The sequence below is a fragment of the Nomascus leucogenys genome, chromosome 1a (genome assembly GCF_006542625.1).
Source record: "Nomascus leucogenys isolate Asia chromosome 1a, Asia_NLE_v1, whole genome shotgun sequence".
In the NCBI taxonomy this organism is placed as follows: Eukaryota; Metazoa; Chordata; class Mammalia; order Primates; family Hylobatidae; genus Nomascus; species Nomascus leucogenys.
The window spans coordinates 25,666,946-25,687,081 of NC_044381.1; the positions used below are offsets into that span (position 1 = coordinate 25,666,946).

General features: G+C 41.9%; 1 protein-coding gene across 4 annotated transcripts in view; it reads left to right on the forward strand.

Moving 5' to 3' along the window:
* The first annotated feature begins 10 nt into the window (after positions 1-10).
* Positions 11-20,136, forward strand: part of ELP1 (elongator complex protein 1) — a 65,328-nt gene continuing 45,202 nt past the window's right edge. For 2 of the 4 annotated variants that reach the window (XR_004032675.1, XM_030824541.1), the window contains exons 1-10: positions 11-302; positions 2,984-3,188; positions 4,278-4,430; positions 6,755-6,836; positions 7,610-7,690; positions 11,426-11,511; positions 16,835-16,931; positions 17,275-17,365; positions 18,473-18,596; positions 19,830-19,923. Coding sequence is in view for 3 of the 4 variants with exons in the window: in XM_030824541.1 (XP_030680401.1) it covers positions 3,039-3,188; positions 4,278-4,430; positions 6,755-6,836; positions 7,610-7,690; positions 11,426-11,511; positions 16,835-16,931; positions 17,275-17,365; positions 18,473-18,596; positions 19,830-19,923 (958 nt within the window). In the remaining variant the exon portion in view is untranslated. Of the gene's footprint in view, positions 303-1,841; positions 3,189-4,277; positions 4,431-6,754; positions 6,837-7,609; positions 7,691-11,425; positions 11,512-16,834; positions 16,932-17,274; positions 17,366-18,472; positions 18,597-19,829; positions 19,924-20,136 lie in introns of those variants that run through there. The other 2 variants (XM_030824674.1, XM_030824608.1) reach the window with 2 other exon arrangements.

Below are 20,136 nucleotides of genomic sequence, written 5' to 3' on the forward strand. Positions count from 1 at the left end.
TGACCAGAAGCGGGCCCGGCCACGCCCCCTCCGCCTGGTGACGTCACTCCCGCGCCGCACTCCCCGCGCTGGGCCTGCCTAGCTGACGCGCTCATTGCGCCGCTGGCCTCTTTGCAGCGCTTCAGCGTTTACCCCCGGAGGGCGCCTCCATCCCTGGAGGCCTAGTGCGGTCGATGAGAGAGCGGGAGCCGCGGACAGAGACGCGTGCGCAATTCGTGGCGGACTCTGGGAGCGGACTCTGGGTAGCCGGCTGCGCGTGGCTGGGGAGGCGAGGCCGGACGCACCTGTTTGGGGGTCCTCAGGTAAGCGATCCATCCAGGGTAGGGGCACGGGAGTGGACCCCTCCGCCGGCGGTGTCCGGGTGAAGGAGACCCGGAGGCTCCTCTGCCTGCTGCGGGCCGGGGACTGGAGTGCGGGCTGCACCACCTCTTTCCTAGAGCCTTAAATTCTTTTTGCAGGCTTGCCACCTGCTCCATCGGGGGCGCCGGGAGGCGCGACAACCCAGGGATGCCTGCTGCGCCTCCAGCCGGACTTAACCCAGCCTCTTGAGTGCTTGCAGGGGATTGATAATAACGCTGAAAGCGAGAGCATTAATTCACGATGGAAGGCGGCGGTTAATAGAGGCTCGGGTGCTGTGGTGCGGGTCCTTTCTCGCGTCTGAGACTTTTTCGTGGAGGTAGTGTCCTCCGTGCTTCTCCATCTAACGTGGTGTTTTACGTGGCTTTCTTTCCCGTTAACGATGATCTCCGTGGAGACAGTGGCTGTCTGAGTAATCTTCAGATCCCAGCACTTAGCAAGTGCTCAGTCGGTGTTGGATGTAGGCCACAAACCGGATCGTAAAGAATTCGACTGTATATTGACAGCCACCGCACTAACCAATGAATAGATCCGTATGAAGAGTAAGCAAAAAGGCAGCAAAGACAGTTTTTCAGCTGGGGGACATAGAGTAGAAATGGCCTGTCCCCAAATAATGGGAACTGTCATTTGGGGGAAGAATAGCAAGTTCTTTGCTTTCCAGGTCGCATTTGATGTGCATGTGAGACATGCTTGTGATTCTATCAGGAGGTTGAAAATGTGGGTTTAGTGGTAAGTTTGGGCTAATTCAGTCAGGGCTAGGCATTTAGGCCTAATCAGCGTATTCGTGATCTACCTGGTACATGTAATCATGCATGTGATGTCTAGCCAAGAGGTGGATAGTCGAAGGGGCAAGGGAAGAAAATGAAGGAGTTATCAGGAAATTAAGAGAGAATCCACGATTGACCTTTGGTGTGAAGGGATCTTTAGCACATTTAAGGATTGCGAAGAGTTTGAATCAGTGGAGGCAGGAAGGCTGGAGGTTGCAGATGTCAAAGAAAGAGTACCAATAGGCCTAGTTCCTGTGGCAATATGGAGGATATTCCTTTCCTAGCCTGGAAAGAAGTGGAGGGAAGTCTTCCTCTAAGAAGATAAGGGAATAAGGATGATGGGTGTGAAATTTCAGAGAAACTAGTTTTGAGGCGTTTTTATGATGTTTAAAGATGAAAAACGCGGCCAGGCACGGTGGCTCGCGCCTGTAATCCCAGCACCTTGGGAGGCAGAGGCGGGTGGATCACTTGAGGTCAGGAGTTCAAGAACAGCCTGGCCAACATGGTGAAATCCTGTCTCTAATAAGAATACAAAAATTAACTGGGCATGGTGCCGGGTGCCTGTAATCCCAGCTACTCGGGAGGCTGAGGCAGGAGAATCGCTTGAACCCGGGAGGCAGAGGTTGCGGTGAGCCGAGATCGCGCCATTGTACTCCAGCCTGGGCAATAAGAGCGAAACTCCGTCTCAAAAAACACAAAAAACCCTGCATGATATGTTAGAGGTTTCAAGTAATTTCTAGCAGTTCTTGAATATAATTGTCACCAAAACTTACTAAAATCATTGTCTGCCTTGACTGTCTTCACTTCCATCATATATAAACTTACCTTCCTTTTATCCCACATTATATATTATGTAATTCCTATTACACTTGACGTTATCTTCTGTGTACTATTAAGATTGATTCATCTTTATTCTTTCTATGTCATACATATGTGGGGTGCCAAGATGAGAGAATTCTCCTTGGGTTAGTGACAATAAGGCCAGTATGGTCCTTGTAATTGGTACCCCTAACATAAGTTAGGGACTTACAATCATAAGCCTTAAAGGGATCTGAATATAAATAACTAGCACAGTAACATTTTTTTTCCCTACTTAGGTAATGTTATGCATTTAAGCAAGTCTGATTTTGCCAGACCAAAGCAGATGTCCTGTTTAGCACTCTTGTCTCACGTTTTGTATTGTCCTGAGAAAAGCCGGGCCAGAAGAACAAAGTTACTGGAAGTAGTTATGTCAGGTCATCAAGGTCCTTGAAATGTTGGTCATCATTTTGAAATAAATTGTTGTCATGTCCCAGTATTTTCTCTTCCCCTTTAGAACAGTAAATGTTTTTCTATCTTTGATTTCAATTTTTTTATGAATGTATAAAGCCAGTTTATAAATGAATAGACCTGGTGAATATTAAAGTCATTTCAGATTCTCTTCAACTGCCAGTATATAAAAATGGATTTTCAAATAGTGCTAATCAGTGGGATGCCCTTTTGTTTTTCCTCATGATTTTATAAAGATGTCCTAATATGTAAAAATAAAATGTTTCCCCATTCATTTGTTGTTTCAACTTTCCCAGAGGAATAACTGATATTACATCCTTTTTGAAGAAAACATTCTAAAGTTGAGAATCTTGCCTCTCCTAAAAAGTGAGAACATAAAATAGGTTTCAGAATTCCTAATTTGTAGACCATAACTGTATAGAGTGGGTCAGGTTGCTGCTGTAATCCGTACATGGGTGTGTACTCAGAGAGGTAAGTTTTTTCTTTTCTTGGTTATTCTGATTCTGACTACCACTTCTTCACCCCCTGAGTCATTTCATTTAAATAAATATGGTGATTTATCAGTATTAAGCTATTTCTTTTTCTCTTAGGGATTAATGGTTCATCAAGAGATAGTTGTACTTGTCTCGTTGGAATCACTTCATCATGCGAAATCTGAAATTATTTCGGACCCTGGAGTTCAGGGATATTCAAGGTCCAGGGAAACCTCAGTGCTTCTCTGTCCGAACTGAACAGGGGACAGTGCTCATTGGTTCAGAACATGGCCTGATAGAACTAGACCCTGTCTCAAGAGAAGTAAGTTACTGATGGAGAATGCCAGCACGTGGGTATGACCCTTGATTTGTCTTCTTCCAAATTTCTTTCCCCACACAGTCTTTCTTTACATCTTATTGAATTTATATCCTCCCTAATAAACATCTTTTGCTTCATATATATGCCATGTTAGACATAGCTTAAATAGTAACCCTTCTTTAACTCTGCTGGTATTTTAACCTAAGTCAGTAGAACTCTGACCTTACTTTTTGAGTGTGTGCCATACTTTCTACCCTTTTTGTCATGCAAATTCTGTTTATAAGAGTGGTTTTTTTTTTTTTTTTTTTTTTTTTTTTTTTTTTTTTGAGACGGAGGCTCGCTCTGTCACCTAGGCTGGAGTGCGGTGGCGCAATCTCGGCTTACTGCAAGCTCTGCCTCCCCGGGTTCATGCCATTCTCCTGCCTCAGCCTCCCGAGAAGCTGGGACTGCAGGCACCCGCCACTGCGCCCGGCTAATTTTTTGTATTTTTAGTAGACACGGGGTTTCACCGTGTTAGCCAGGATGGTCTTGATCTCCTGACCTCGTGATCCACCCGCCTCAGCGCCCGGCCAAGAGTGGTTTTTAATTAGGAATGAACACGAAAGTTGCCCATGGAGCTTTCTAAAAGTTTGAGCCCATATCTCATGTCAACTAAATCAGAATCTTTAGTGTTGGCTCCTAACTATATGTACTTTAAAAACCTCTGTGGGTTGGTTTTGATATAGTCCCTTGATTATATTCTTCTACTAATATGTTTTAGGCAGTTACATCCTGTCGTGCCTTTTCCCCATACTATAGAAATCTTAGAAAAACATAGTTATTAGCATCATGTTTTATTGGACATTTTTAAAGAGACCAGGCTTATTGTTTTTGTTTTTGTGTTTGTTTGGCAAAAAGGTCACATTAACTATTTTTCTTGTTAAAGATGACAGAGTAGTGGTATTTCTCAAATGAAAGTTTGGATTTTCATCTAGAAAAAGCATTTTTGAAAGCTTTTATGTAATAAAAGAAGCATTAAAAAGTATTTCTGGAAATGTTATCAATTATTCTTGAAAGTAAACTGGGTTAATTTGCTTGTGTTTTTGGTGAAAGGTGAAAAATGAAGTTTCTTTGGTGGCAGAAGGCTTTCTGCCAGAGGATGGAAGTGGCCGCATTGTTGGTGTTCAGGACTTGCTGGATCACGAGTCTGTGTGTGTGGCCACAGCCTCTGGAGATGTCATACTCTGCAGTCTCAGCACACAACAGGTAAGTGGAAGACTCCAGTAAGGGGGAAGTCTCAAGCATCCTCAAATAGGTTACTTGCTATTTGTGGAAGTTTTCAAATCAGTAGCCATTAATAGTTACACTTTTGCTAATTAATTTTTGCATTATGTATTTCTTTATAAAAAAAATTGTTAACATGGCTTTATCTATATGTTAAGATTCTTCTAAAACTCAGTTTTGTCTGTTGCATCTATTAATCAGAATAATCAGAACATTCCAAACGAGAATACATTTTTTTAAAAGTTAAAACTGGCTATTCTTAGGTGGTGTAGATCACCTCTTATCAGACCCTCATCTTGATTTGCAACCTTTGTTTCTCAATTTAGGAAGTCGTTGAATGTTTATCTGACTTAGATTTTCTGTAATGAATGTTGATTGGCTAAATTTAGAGTCCCTGAACTCTAGGCACTAAAGTAATACATTATCATTACCTGCACATTTGTTGACTGCCAGGAGAGCTAGAGGTCAAGCAATTGCTTCTTTCTCTACTTTAGTGTATAGTTGAGTTTCTGATTTCTATCCTCACCTTCTTAACAGCAAGGATTTCAAATCACACTTGCCTGATTCTTTAAATCTTCTTTGATTACTTAATTAGTTGTGATCTCAACATTGATTATGTCACAGAAGTTAGAGTATTACTAATAGTAGGATAATGATAGCAGCTTACATTTATTAACTATCATGTGCCTGGCACTTTTTAAAGTGCTTTTCATGCAAATTTATTTAATCTTCACCATGACCTTATGCAGTAGGTTGTTGTTTCCTATTCTTCAGAAGAGGCAGTTGAGGCACAGAGTGCTTAAGTAATTAGACCAGGGTCACACAGTAATCAAATGGGGTTTGACCCTAGCAGTCTAAATCTCTGGCACCTTTGCTCTTAACCATTCCATTTAGTACAATCATAAACCTTTACTCGCAGTTCATGGTGGGAAATATCAAACCTGTCATACACAGCTTGTTTTTTTTTTTCGTATTTAAAAGATAGATGCTTTTACTTTCAAAACATTTTGTAGCATTGTTTCCTGGTTACTGAGCTCTTCCAGTCTATTTATCTTCATTTAATGGTGCTGATTCTGCCCTTTAGTGGCTTCTCAATTGTCTGGAAGGTAGAGCCCACTATTGTGCCTTATAAGCCCCTTTCACTGTCTGTTCCCCACATTCCTTTTTAGCCTCATTCCCCCCATTGTTCCTGTGTGTACGTAAACCTTTTTAGTTGCAGCTGATTTTTAACTGCTCTTTTTTCTGGCTTTGTGCCTGTACACTGTGTTTTCTTCCTGGTCTCTCTTTCCTGTCCTTATTACCACTCTTTGAAACACATCAGAAAAACTTTTTCTGGACTTTGGGCCACTTGTCATTCCCTGTGCTGAGATGCATTTTGCTTTCCAGAGATCTTGGTCATTGCTGTCATCCTCTGTAGGGTCATTTTTTATCTCCTTCGTGAGACAGCTCTGGGAAGAAAGAGGTATTTATTTCTAATCCCTGTGCCTAATAACAGGTCTATTCTCTTGATATCCATTATTGAAGAAATGTTTGTTGAGTAAGTTCTTGTTTTAATTTTTAAATATAAATTTTTAATTTTTATGGGTACATAGTAGGTACATATATTTATGGGCTACATGAGATGTTCTGATACAGGCATGCAGTGCAAAATAACCACATCATGGAGAATGGGATATCCATCCCATCAAGCGTTTATCCTTTGTGTTACAAACAATCCAATTACAGTCTTTTTAGTTATTTTTAAATGTGCAATTACTATTGACTATAGTTACCTTGTTGTGCTATCAAATAGCAGGTCTTATTTATTCTTTCTATTTTTTTTTGTACCTATTAACCATCCCACCTTCCCTCAGCCCCTCACTACCCTTCCCAGCCTCTGGTAACCATCCTTGTACTCTCTGTGTCCATGAGTTCAATTGTTTTGATTTTTAGATCGCACAAATAAGTGAGAACATGCGATGTTTGTCTTTTTTGTGTCTGGTTTATTTCACTTAACGTAATCATCTCCAGTTCCATCCATGTTGTTGCAGATGACAGGATCTTATTCTTTTTTTATGGCTGGATAGTACTCCATTGTGTATAGTACCACAATTTCTTTATCCAGTCATCCATTGATGGACACTTAGGTTGCTTCCAAGTCTTAGCTATTGTGAACAGAGCTGCAGCAAACATGAGAGTGCAGATATCTCTTCCATATACTGATGTCCTTTCGTTTTGTTTTTTTAATAGTTTTGATTGAAGTTGCAGTCAGTTTTTACTGAGACACTAGTGTTTTGAGTCTCTCTTTTCAATTTTCTCTGTCTCAGCTGGAGTGTGTTGGGAGTGTAGCCAGTGGTATCTCTGTTATGAGTTGGAGTCCTGACCAAGAGCTGATGCTTCTTGCCACAGGTAAGCTTATTACTGGTGCCTCACTAGCTTTTCTAAAACATTACTCCAGATGTCTTACAGGCTTCATCAGTTTTGGTCTGCTTGGATTTCAAAAAATTTCTTTGAACCAGTATAATACCAATGATAGATAGATAGATAGATAGATAGATAGATAGATAGATAGATATAATGTAGAGTGATTTTTTTTTTTTTGTGACTGAAGTTTTACCTCTTAGTCTATCATTATAAAAAGTTGTTTCATGTAACTTTTTAAGTCTTCGGGAGTAAGAAACAAAGTCATAAAATTTGTTGGGGAGGCTGCTAAGTCCCCAGTTAGAGTTAAAAATGTTAGCAATATATATTTTAACTTATTCTAAGAGTTGCTGTATGAACACATTCCAAAAGCCCTTCTTGGGTTCTGTTGCTGTTTTTGCCCTTTAAGTCTCATCATTCCAGATGAGTCTAGTAAACCAGCTCCACTAATAACATATATATTTAGAGGTGTCTTGGGGACAAGGAGTGTTGAAGTTAGTGGAGGAGGGCTTTGTGGACTTTTATGTTCAACTGTACACACATTAATAGCTGAGCATAAGCACCAGGTGACTTATCTAGGCAAAGCTTTTTGGATTTTTTTGTCATTGTTGTTTGTTTTTTTAAGTCAAAGCGTTTTGGATGAATTCTGTCTACTCTGTTCAGACTAACTCCAGCTCCTTAGCTTACAGTGCCATAGGTACTTACGGAATGGCAAATTTGTTACATGAAAACAAAATCATTTTTGTTTGTGTTTCTCTAAGGTCAACAGACCCTGATTATGATGACAAAAGATTTTGAGCCAATCATGGAGCAGCAGATTCATCAGGATGATTTTGGTGAAAGTGAGTATAGCTTTGTGCAATATTTTGTGACCTACGTTTCTTCCCATTTTTGACCATTTCCTTGTGCACTAATAGCCATGTCATTAGGCCAAAGAACTGTGAAGGTTAAACCCCCAGTTATTAAATGTCTATTAGTTCCTTCAGCCCATCCCAAATCTTAAAAGGCCTCCTGATGCCTCTCCAGGTCTGAGGGTTGGCTTTGTCAGTAACCTGGAAAATATAAATCAAATGTTTAAGGTCACTTAGATAGTTATTACCCAAACCCTAGGAAAGTCTTAGGCTGGGCTTTCAGTGAAAGGGACTGTACAAGCTAGTATTTCTGGGATACAGTTTTAGGGAGAAGAAAAGAATAAAGGGGATAGAAGGCTGGGTTTTGTTCCTACTGATTAGATCCAATCTGCATTTCCATGGGAACAATCTGATTATTTTCTTGCTAAAATCTAGCCAAGGTCATTCGGGCATTAAGGCTGTGGGAGTATTGAAGGGCAGTGCAGGAGAAGAGCGACGCTTATTAAGCATAAGCTTTGGCCATCTTGAAGTCACCAAGTAGCTGGCCTGATTGAAGAGGGAAGGGGAAGAAGATATTCCAACTTCTGTTAAGGTCTAATTTCCTGCCTTCTTGCTCCATCAACTCTGAGAAATCATTTAGACAATTTCCATCCATTTATTTACAAATAATGTAGTTGCTCAGAAATAATTTTGGAGGGCTGGGCACAGTGGCTCATGCCTATAATCCCAGCACTTTTGGAGGATGAGGCAGGAGGATTGCTTGAGCCCAAGAGTTTGATACTAGCCTAGGCAACATAGGGAGACCCAGCATCTACAAAAAATTTAAAAATTAGCTGGGCATGGTGGTATCAGCACAGTAATGACATGATGTGCAGGTGTTGGGGTAGCATAAGGGAAGGAAACCAGTAACTGGAGAGGGATGATTTCCCCAAGGAGGCCAACTTGAGCTGAGTCTCAGCTGAATTGGTGTTGGGTAGGTGAGGGATAAGGGTGGGGAGTAGTCAACTGAATTGGTATTGGGTAGGTGAGGGATAAGGGTGGGGAGTAGTCAGCTGAATTGGTGTTGGGTAGGTGAGGGATGGGGTGGGGAGTAGTCAGCTGAATTGGAGTTGGGTAGGTGAGGGATAAGGGTGGGGAGTAGTCAGCTGAATTGGTGTTGGGTAGGTGAGGGATAAGGGTGGGGAACAGTCCAGGCAAGTGAATGTGTCCATTTCAAGTGTCCATTTCAAGGGAGGGTTATTTCATAGAAACATTGCGGGTTTCTCAGGGAACTGTGAGTAATTCAGCATTGCCGAAGTCGCAGATTGTGAGTGTAGAATGAAGTAAATGGGACAGATTTGACTGAGTTTGTAGTAGGGAATTTGGACATTGAGTTGTAGTTGATCAGCCATTACAAGTTTTGATGATAAGAGGTTTAAAGAGATTTATTTAGTAGAAAGATGGCTCATGATGGCATATTTTTGTTGTTTTTGTGTGTGGAGAGGGAAGAGACTAGAGGCAGGGTGATCAGGTAGGGGGTTGCTACAGGAATCCAGATGAAAGATAAGGAAGGTTTGTTTGGGGCTAGAAGCAGGAGTCATTCAGGAAAAACTTGACTCACAATGAGGATGGGAGTACATTTTTTAGAATTAGCTGAAAAACTTTTTTGGAATATATGTGCATGATTCCCCTTCTGCCCTAGGCCAGTTTGAGAAATACCAATTTAGAAAGTGAAATAAATAGGCTTTGCGTATGTAAGGTGAATAAGAAAAAGTTGAGCAGGACTCCAGCCAGAACCTCAGGTGATGGGAATAAAGATGCCAGTCACTGAGAGGGAAGATGGAGAAGTGCTGGTCTGTAAGGGGTGGGTGGTGAGGTCTGTTTTGGATTTGTTGAAGGACCATATGGGATTGCCATGTGGAGTAGGCAGATACAAGGCTGAAGCTCAGGAGAAGCCAGAGCTATGGACTGAGAGTGGTGGGTATGTAGGAAATTCTGACAGTTTTGGGAACATATGGACTTGTTCAGGGAGCAGATGCTGTACAGGAAGAGTCTAGAATCCAGGGTGGAATTCTGGGGCATCCAGCTTTGAGGACAGTCAGAGAGAGAGTAACAGCACACAGTACACTTTGAGATGGGAAAGTGCTCTGGGCCTGGTGTTTCCCACTAACTTTTTCACAAAAATCCTAATGTGGTAGAACAAAGGAAATCTAGTCCAAGTTAAGGTCTTAGGTCTCAGAAATGTGTTTCTCAGTACAAAAAAAATCATTCTATGGAGTGACGAATACTTTTCCTCTATCCTGGGGTCAGTAAACTTGTTCTGAAAAGGGCAAGGTCATAAATATGTTCAGCTTTGAAGGTTATATGATTTCCGGTGCAACTGCTCAATTCTAATGTTGAGGCGTGAAAGTTATACACGATAGATAAACACGGCTATGTTCCAGTAAACGTTTGTTTGTAAAAGCAGACGTAGGCTGTAGTTTTGCAGATCCCTGCTATAACTCCATTACTTCTTGTCTTCCATTGGAAAAGTTCTCTGTCTTCACTCCTTGGTCCTTAATATTTCTGTGGAAACTTGCAGATAGAAGACTGGGGGTTTGCACCAGGATAGGCACTACCATTTGTATGCAGCAGCAAGGTATGCTTTGAGGTACTGTAGCGCTTGGATGTGAGCAGACAGGAAATGGTCATATGGACCCATAATTTATAGGAATTGCAAACAGCCCTGCTTCATCAGAATCAGAATCAATGGCAGGAGGAAAGTATTGGATCCTGTATTGGGTGATGCTTTCAGGACCATCTTTATTGTGCCTCTTGCAGATGGATCCTACCTTCAGGAACAGAAGGGTTATGTTGTTTCAGCAACTCTGCCTTTATAGTTTAAGCAAGAGAAGCATTGTGGTCTAGAAAGAACCCCAGTCAGCCTGGAAGGCAGAAGACCTGTGTTCTAACTTTGGGCTCCACCATTAGGGAGGGCTGAATCTCTTAAGTCTATGTGAGGAGCTGTCTTGTGACCTGCAGCCCCTCTATCACCAGTGAGGAGCTTGCAATCAGAATTTTATTCCCAGTTCTCATCTTGAGGTTTTATGTTCCGGACATATTTTGTAAACTCTTCGTGTTTCATTCTTCTTACTTATAAGGTGAGGGTGAGATCCCTGACTTGTGTCATCAAAGAAACTTGGAATATATAAGATGGCAGTAAAATGCTTTCCAAAATAAGGAAGGGCATTTCAAATTCTTCAAAATCACTGCTGCATATAATATGAAACGGGTTTTGTTTATTTGTTTGTTCTGAGATGGGGGTCTCACTGTATTACCCAGGCTAGAGAGTGCAATAGTGCAATCACGGCTCACTGCAGCCTTGAACTCCTGGGTTCAAGTGATCCTCGTACTTAGTCTCTTGAGTAGCTGGGACCACAGGTGTGTGCCATTATGTCCAGCTAATTTTGTATACTTTTTGTAGAGATGGGGGTCTCCCTATGTTGCCCAGGCTGGTCTCAAACTCCTGGACTCAAGTGATCCTCCTGCCTCAGCCTCCCAAACTGTTGGGACTATAGGCATGAGCCACCATGCCCGGCCTGAAACATAGTTTTCTCAGATATTGACTGCTGGACTGCTGGTCAATTTATTGAGAGGCCTTAGAGGACCCGAGTAATTGCCAATGACTAACTTCATGAAGAATAGCAGTGAAACTGTTTTTGTTTCATTTCATGCAGCTTATTGATTGTCTTGCCAATTGTTCTGTAGGCAAGTTTATCACTGTTGGATGGGGCAGGAAGGAGACACAGTTCCATGGATCAGAAGGCAGACAAGCAGCTTTTCAGATGCAAATGGTAAGTTTGGTTTGATGGATAAAGAGCCTTGACTGGAACAAATATAAGTTTGCCACCCACCAGGAACTCTTTTGTGTCCACTTAGATGCCAGTAATGAGCAGTTCTCTTCTGCTTTAGTAAAACTGCCTAGAGCCTTCAGGAAATGAGTCCCCCTAGAAAGATCCTTTTTTTCCTTGTTGTCGCCAAGTTGCTTTGTGATTTATTACCATGGTAGCAAGTAATTATAACCAATATTCATCACCCAGTTTAAAAAATAAAACATCACAGACAAAGGAAACCCCTTGTGTATCCCATCCCGGTATCCCTCCCCTTCCTCTCCAGAGAGAGCAGCCATCCTTCATTCACATGTGTGTTCTCATACTTTTCCCATATATGTATATATTAGATATTTTTCTTTTTCTGTTGGATGAAACTCTTTTTTTCCTTACTTCTAGATTAGAAAATTCTAAAGACTGACTTACTTACTTCCTTCCTTCCTTCCTTCCTTCCTTCCTTCCTTCCTTCCTTCCTTCCCTCCCTCCCTCCCTCCTTCCTTTTTGAGACGGTCTCCCTCTGTTGCCCAGGCTGGAGTGTAGTGGCATGATCTCGGCTCACTGCAACCTCCCTGCCTCAGGCTCCCGTGATTCTCCTGCCTCAGCCTGCCGAGTGCCTGGGATTGCAGGCACGTGCCGCCATGCCTGGCTGGTTTTTGTATTTTTGGTGGAGACAGGGTTTCGCCATGTTGGCCAGGCTGGTCTCCAACTCCTGACCTCGAGTGATCTGCCCGCCTCGGCCTCCCAAAGTGCTGGGATTACAGACGGAGTCTCACTCACTCAGTGCTCAGTGTTGCCCAAGCTGGAATGCAGTGGCGTGATCTCGGCTCGCTACAACCTCCACCTCCCAGCCGCCTGCCTTGGCCTCCAAAAGTGCTAAGATTACAGCCTCTGCCCGGCCGCCACCCCGTCTAGGAAGTGAGGAGCGTCTCTGCCTGGACGCCCATCGTCTGGGATGTGAGGAGCCTCTCTGCCCGGCCGTCCCGTCTGGGAAGTGAGGAGTGCCTCTGCCCGGCGGCCACCCCGTCTAGGAAGTGAGGAGTGTTTCTGCCCGGCCGCCACCCCATCTAGGAAGTGAGGAGCACCTCTGCCCGGCTGCCACCCTGTCTAGGAAGAGAGGAACGTCTCTGCCCGGCTACCCCCCCGTCTGGGATGTGAAGAGCGTCTCTGCCCGGCCGCCCCGTCTAGGAAGTGAGGAGCACCTCTGCCCGGCCGCCCCGTCTAGGAAGTGAGGAGCACCACTGCCCGGCCACCCCGTCTGGGAAGTGAGGAGCGCCTCTGCCTGGCCCCCCCGTCTGGGAAGTGAGGAGCGCCTCTGCCTGCCCGCCCATTGTCTGGGAAGTAAGGACCGTCTGCCCGGCTACCCCCTCTGGGAAGTGAGGAGCGCCTCTGCCTGGCCGCCCCGTCTGGGAAGTGAGGAGCGCCTCTGCCCGGCCGCCCCGTCTGGGAAGTGGGGAGCGCCTCTGCCCGGCCGCCCCGTCTGGGAAGTGGGGAGCGCCTCTGCCCAGCCGCCACCCCATCTGGGAAGTGAGGAGCGCCTCTGCCTGGCCGCTGTGCAACTTTCCAAGTGTGAAGTGACAGCTTTTCTGCAGGTGTACACAACAGCTCCGAAGAGACAGCGACCATCGAGAACGGGCCATGATGACAATGGCGGTTTTGTCGAAAAGAAAAGGGGGAAATGTGGGGAAAAGAGAGATCAGATTGTTACTGTGTCTGTGTAGAAAGAAGTAGACATAGGAGACTCCATTTTGTTCTGTACTAAGAAAAATTCTTCTGCCTTGGGATGCTGTTAATCTATAACCTTACCCCCAACCCCGTGCCCTCTGAAACATGTGCTGTGTCAACTCAGCGTTAAATGGATTAAGGGCTGTGCAAGATGTGCTTTGTTAAGCAGATGCTTGAAGGCAGCATGCTCGATAAGAGTCATCACCACTCCCTAATCTCAAGTACCCAGGGACACAAACACTGCGGAAGGTCGCAGGGACCTCTGCCTAGGAAAGCCAGAGACCTTTGTTCACGTGTTTATCTGCTGACCTTCTCTCCACTATTATCCTATGACCCTGCCACATCCACCTCTCCAAGAAACACCCAAGAATGATCAATAAATACTAAGGAAAAAAAAACAAGTAAAAAAAAAAAAAAGACACGAAAGAAGCTAGGCACTGTGGCTTGCCCCTGTACTCCAGCCAGGGCAATAGAGTGAGACCTCGTCTCTAAAATAAATAAATAAATGAAAAAAAAAAAAAAGAAAATTCTAAAGAACATATAATGATGTCTTGATGACTCAAAGTAGTACTTCTTGATCTTCTAATATAGGCAGCCCCTGAAGGCACAGGTGTGTGGACACAAGAAGAGTGCAAACTCTTGGGGCACCTGGGGAAGTAGTGTCCATGTCACATTAAATTCATTTAAACTCTTATATTTTATTTTAATTTATACAATATGAATATTTTTTAAAAATATGAATTGAAATTACCCTTGAGTAAAATTAATGCCCCAAGAAGATGTGCCATATTTACCCTCTGGCACACTGCCAAGTACCCCCAGGGGCAGTATAGATCTCTGTTAGAAAAGTACAGATTACATTATCCTTATAACATTTAGAAGCTATGAGACCTTGACAGGGAAGTTTCCCAATGTTTCTGAGCCTCAGTATTCTCTGTAAAGTGGACAACATAATGTCTCCTTACAAGGGTTGAGATGGGCAGGTAATAACATATATAAAACAGCTACCATAGCATCAGCACAGTGTAGGCACTCAAATGGTAGTTGCTGCTTTTATTTTAGTAGACAAATAACTTTTGAAACTTTTTTTTAAGCGTAGTTTTTATTTCAGAACAACTGTTGTGAGTAAAATATGTATAGTGGGTCTAATTTAACATTCTGAAAGCTATTGACTTATTAGAACAGTAAAGGATTATTAGAGGGCAGAAACATGGAGTAAGTACTCTCAGACACAACCTTGCTTCTTTGGGGGTGATCCACTACAACTGCCCAGCTTTGGACAAGTGGTTTTCATGTCCCCCTGATTTTTAAGTGATTTTTCTTTTTTTTTTTTTTTTTTTTGGCAGAAGGACTTAAAAGGTATCCTTGGCTAAACAGGAACTTGACCAAGTAAATAGTTGGTGCAATTTGAATATTCTTTCTTGCTGTAAGCAGCAGGTAAATTATGCTACAGCTTTCTAAGACCGTATATTTTCGATTTAAAAAAAGCACTTTACTCATACATGTTATAACATGAGTAAACCTCATAAAGATTATGCTAAGTGAAAGAAGCCAGTCATAAAAGATCACATATAGTATTATCCCATTTGTATGAAGTGCCCAGAAGGGGCAAATTCACAGAGGCAGAAAGTAGAGTAGTGGTTGCGTAGGGCTGCGGGGTGGGGTGGGGAAAGAGTGACTGCTAACGGATATGGGGTTTCTTTTTGGGAGGATGAAAATGCCCAAAATTTAGATTATGGTGATAGCTATTCAACTTTGTAAATACACTTTAAAAACATTGATTCTTACCACTGAGTTTAAACAAAAAAAACCCAAAATACATTGAATTGTGTGCTTCAAATGGGTGAACCTTAATAATATGTAAATTGTATCCCAGTAAAGGTGTTAAAAAATAGTACTTTAAGGGAATCTATGGTAGTATTGAGAATAAGGCAGTTTTCCATACTTTGTTAAACTCTGGAGAAGGTGACATTTTACTACTGGTACCTGCTAGAGTAAGACTTATCTAGTATTGCCAAAATTACGATTTATTAGTGATATAGGATGATTCAGGTAATGGGGGAAAAAAAATGAGCATCCTATTATCTAATGTACTATCCAGTAAACTACTCTAGCTTTTTTCATGAACTTTTTCTAAAGGCTTTCTAGGGCCTCGTCTTGGTTTGAAAGTTCACAGCTACCCTACAGAAAAGAAAACAAAAATCCATGGAGTAGTCAGACGCAAGTACTCATGTGAGCATAATTTACTTTGATTTTTTAAGTTGTGTTGTTCTAGCCCTCAGCCTATTCCCTGCCTGGGCTCTCCTAGTGCCCAGTAACACTGATTCAAGAGGTTGCATTTAGCTGGGCACAGCGGCTCATGCCTGTAATCCCAGCACTATGGGAGGTCAAGGTGGGCAGAGCACCTGAGGTCAGGAGTTCAAGACTAGCATGTCCAACATGGCGAAATCCCATCTCTACTAAAAATACAAAAATTAGCCAGGCATGGTGGCAGATGCCTGTAATCTCAGCTACTTGAGAGGTTAAGGCAGTAGAATCGCTTGTACCCGGGAGGCAGAGGTTGCAGTGAGCCAAGATTGTGCCACTGCACTCCAGCCTGGGCCATAAAACTAGACTCTGTCTCAAAAAAAAAAAAAAAAAAAAAGTGGGTGAGAGAGAGGAATTGAGGATACCAAGGGTTGGGCCTGAACAAATAGAAGCATAATTATATGTAGAAATTAATATGAGCTACTCTTCTAGAATAGATGACTCAATAATACCCTGCTTGCCATCTACGTTTTCTGTCCTTAATTATTTCCAGTTCTATTTCATATAACGCCTATTTCAGGCCTTAACCCTTCACTAAAGGAGGTTTGGTTTCTATTCCCTAGGACAGTTTCATTGAGAATAAATTTTGTTAGGCTATCTATGTATTCCCTACTGTGCAGACTGTAGTACAGTACTAGCAGAATTCTTAGGCTGTTAATAGAATATGATGATGAATGCCCGGGTGGTCATCTGTCCCCACCTGGTAGAATTGGCTTCAGGATTGAGATACGTGTGGCCCTGGAGGAGACGTTTCTTCCCGTCATGCTGCAGAATGAGAATATTTCCACGTTTTCGTCATTGTTTGCTGCTGCCTTTACCACCTCTGTGGCTCCTCCCTATTCACCTTCTTCACATCTTAACTCATCTGTGCCCTGTTGTGAAGCTTACACAATATGTAAACAAAACTCTACCCTGTTGGACAAATGGAACACTTGTTTCCTTGTAGTTACCTGATAGGTTCCTTAGCTCATTATATTCAGGATCTAGATCTGTAGCTCTTTTCCTCTTTTGCTGTTCTCAGAGGCCACTTTTTTTTTGAATGCCCAAAGGAGGATTTTGTTTGTTTTATATTTTTTTCTCTTTTTTGATGATTTCTGGGTTCTAAGAACCAACCCTTGGATGGTTTCTGATTCTATAGGTGGGCTTTCAAAGTAGCTTAAACCTCTTATAAAACATCTATATCTAGTGGTGTGAGGCTTGTTTGATTCTGGGATACTTAAGGTCCCCCAGTAATATTGGTGTTTCTTCCCCTTTTTAGCATGAATCTGCTTTGCCCTGGGATGACCATAGACCACAAGTTACCTGGCGTGGGGATGGACAGTTTTTTGCTGTGAGTGTTGTTTGCCCAGAAACAGGTATGGAAATATATTGCAGTTAAACAACAATAAAGAAATTTTATCTTATTAAAATTAAGGAAAATTTTCTTTCTTTTGCTTTGAGTAGGGTATTATACATATGGGGCAAGAATGTGATGCTTTAAATATGAAATGAGTTTAGAGTTAAGAATTGGAAGAGTCCTTTGAGGCCATCTGGTCGACCCTCCTACCTGGTGGACACAAATTTTTAACTAAATTAATCTAATTGGCTGTGTAAAACCATGGCAGTTTTTATTTCTAAGGAAGGTGTTTGAATAGTTCTGAATTGACAACTTTTATCATAATGTTCTAAGTGTGTGTGTTTGTCTCCACTCCCGCACAGGGGCTCGGAAGGTCAGAGTGTGGAACCGAGAGTTTGCTTTGCAGTCAACCAGTGAGCCTGTGGCAGGACTGGGACCAGCCCTGGCTTGGAAGTGAGTGAGAGAAGAAACCTTAGAGAAATTCTTGGAACCAGAGTAGAGGTGGTGGTACACATGGATACAGATGATACAGATGTTTGTGTAACACAAAGGGATTTTTACGTTTCTTCATTTGGTTATAAGCCTGTATCTATCTTTGTTTCTTCTTCTTTTTTTTTTTTTTGTTCTCTGAAGTCTGAATTCAACTTGAATATTAGATTTTAGGCTTCTTCACAGATTTCATCGTTCCAAGGCTGCATATATTTTGCATTCCTAATTCCTAAAAGGCTGTGGTTTTAAGGCAGGGTGTATATGAAGCCATTGTACAGAGCAGAAAATGGTGTTTAGAAGGGAAGGCCCAGTTTGCAAGGCTCTGTGGGGCAGATGGAGCTTTTGTGGAAATCAGGGAAAGAGCCTCCTTTCTTGGCACTAAATTCCCACAGTAGAGGATCTGCTTGCCAAGGAGCATGCAGGCTGGATTCAGACCCATTCTCCTCCTTGGCCCAGTACCCTTGTGCAGGTCACAATTTGCCTGTCATATGTGGCTGCCTGATTTTAGATAGAAGATGTATCTCCTCTGTTTCAGTGATACCTGTTGTATGTAGACCTCTTGTTTCCCACCAGTATCTGAATGGTATTATGTAAGAGCAGAAGAGAAATATATTTGAATTAAAACCCTAGAGACAAATATATAAGATGAGGTAATTAAGATGTTTTCAACATTTGGAGAAGTCTTAAAAAAGACCTACCTGAGCATAGAATATTTGCTGAAGTCATATAATTGAAGGAGAAATAGATTTTGATTTTTAGGACATTATACCTGGAATGGTTTAGATAACTTATTATTTTTAAAGTCATCCAAATGCAGTGTAAATATGTAAGGCTTTGTGGGCAAATGGAGCCTCTGTGTAAAATAGGAAAAGGCACTCTTTCCTCTGGGCAAGTACAGTCCCACAATGGGGTGAACCGCTTGCCAAGAGACAAGGGACACATGGGATTTAAAACTTCCTTGGAGAAAGATATTCATTAATTCGTTCATTCCTTCATTCATGTTTGCTGGATTTTATCTATTCTTTAGTTAGGTGAGCTTTGGATGTTGTAACACTCTGAGTTTGCTTTAAGACCCTCAGGCAGTTTGATTGCATCTACACAAGATAAACCCAACCAGCAGGATATTGTGTTTTTTGAGAAAAATGGACTCCTTCATGGACACTTTATACTTCCCTTCCTTAAAGATGAGGTTAAGGTAAGTGCCTGAGTTTGTTTCGCCCTCAAATGTAGAGGACTTTCCACAGCTGTAGAGGGAATTTTTTTTTTTTTTTTTTGAGATGGAGTTTCATTCTTGTTGCCCAGGTTGGAGTGCGATGGTGCAATCTCGGCTCACCGCAACCTCCGCCTCTCAGGTTCAAGTGATTCTCCTGCCTCAGCCTCCTGAGTAGCTGGGATTACAGGCATGCGCCACCACAGCCAGCTAATTTTGTATTTTTAGTAGAGACAGGGTTTCTCCGTGTTGGTCAGGCTGGTCTCAAACCCCTGACCTCAGGTGATCCACCCGCCTCCACCTCCCAAAGTGCTGGGATTACAGGCGTGAGCCACCACGCCTGGCCTATAGAGGGGATTTATATTTGCTACGGATATATAAATAGAAGCTTTAGAGTAAATAGTAATAAAAATGATGGCTTCCTAGAACTGATTTTTTTTAATAAAAGATATATTGTTTTTCCAGTGATTTTGCAAATAATAGCATTTCTTCCCCACCTTAGATAAAACAGAAGTAGGAAATAAAAATGCTAGTTTTTATTGTTTATTTTGACAAAAGCATAATTTTTCCAGTAATGAAGATGTTTTTCATTTATAACATTTAAATGTTAAGCGGTTTGTATACCATTAAGATCCTTGCTGAAGTGAGAACACATGAAATGGTATCTCTGTGTAAAATTTTAAACATCTTGAGAGACGAGTTTAATGAACTCCCGTGTAACTATTACTCACTTTCAGTAGATACCAACATTTTGCAAAACTATTTTCATCTGTCGGCAACTCTTTGGCCTGTACATATATTTTTATTTCCTGGAGTTTTAATTCTAGAAATCATATTTTCAATATTTATTTCTAACAGTTAAGGACATTTTTCTTTACATAACCATAATTCCATTATTACATCTTACCTCAGTGTTGTCTAACACCTAGTCCATATTCAAATTTCTCTGATTGTCTAAAAATGTCACCTTGTATTTGGTTAAGTTTCTTAAGTCTTTTTTAATCTTTAAGCATAATGTATTTCTTTTTTTTAAGTCCTCTACATAATAATGACATATTTTACAGATTTGTTTAATGCCTCTGTAGGTTAGTGATTTACAGTTAGGGATGAGCTCAGGTAGTGGGATTATTTGATTTGAGAGAGGAAATACAGCTATTATAAAGATTTGGAAGTAAATCCATATCTGAAAGCCAATGACAGATCTTTTTTCCCTTCTAGGTAAATGACTTGCTCTGGAATGCAGATTCCTCAGTGCTTGCAGTTTGGCTGGAAGACCTTCAGAGAGAAGAAAGCTCCATTCCGAAAACCTATGGTAAGATAGCTGTAGTACCCCAGCCTTCTGCCCCATAAAACGTAGTTGAAAGTAGACAGGTATGAGATTTCCTTCATCCCTTCTACTTAGTCCCTTAGTAGAATCAAAGATGCTGAAGTGGGCAGATGGAGACAGGGGTGGTTAGATTTTGATTGATTATGGATTTCAGTCATGTATTGGTTGGGGTTCTCTAGAGAAACAGAAATAATACAT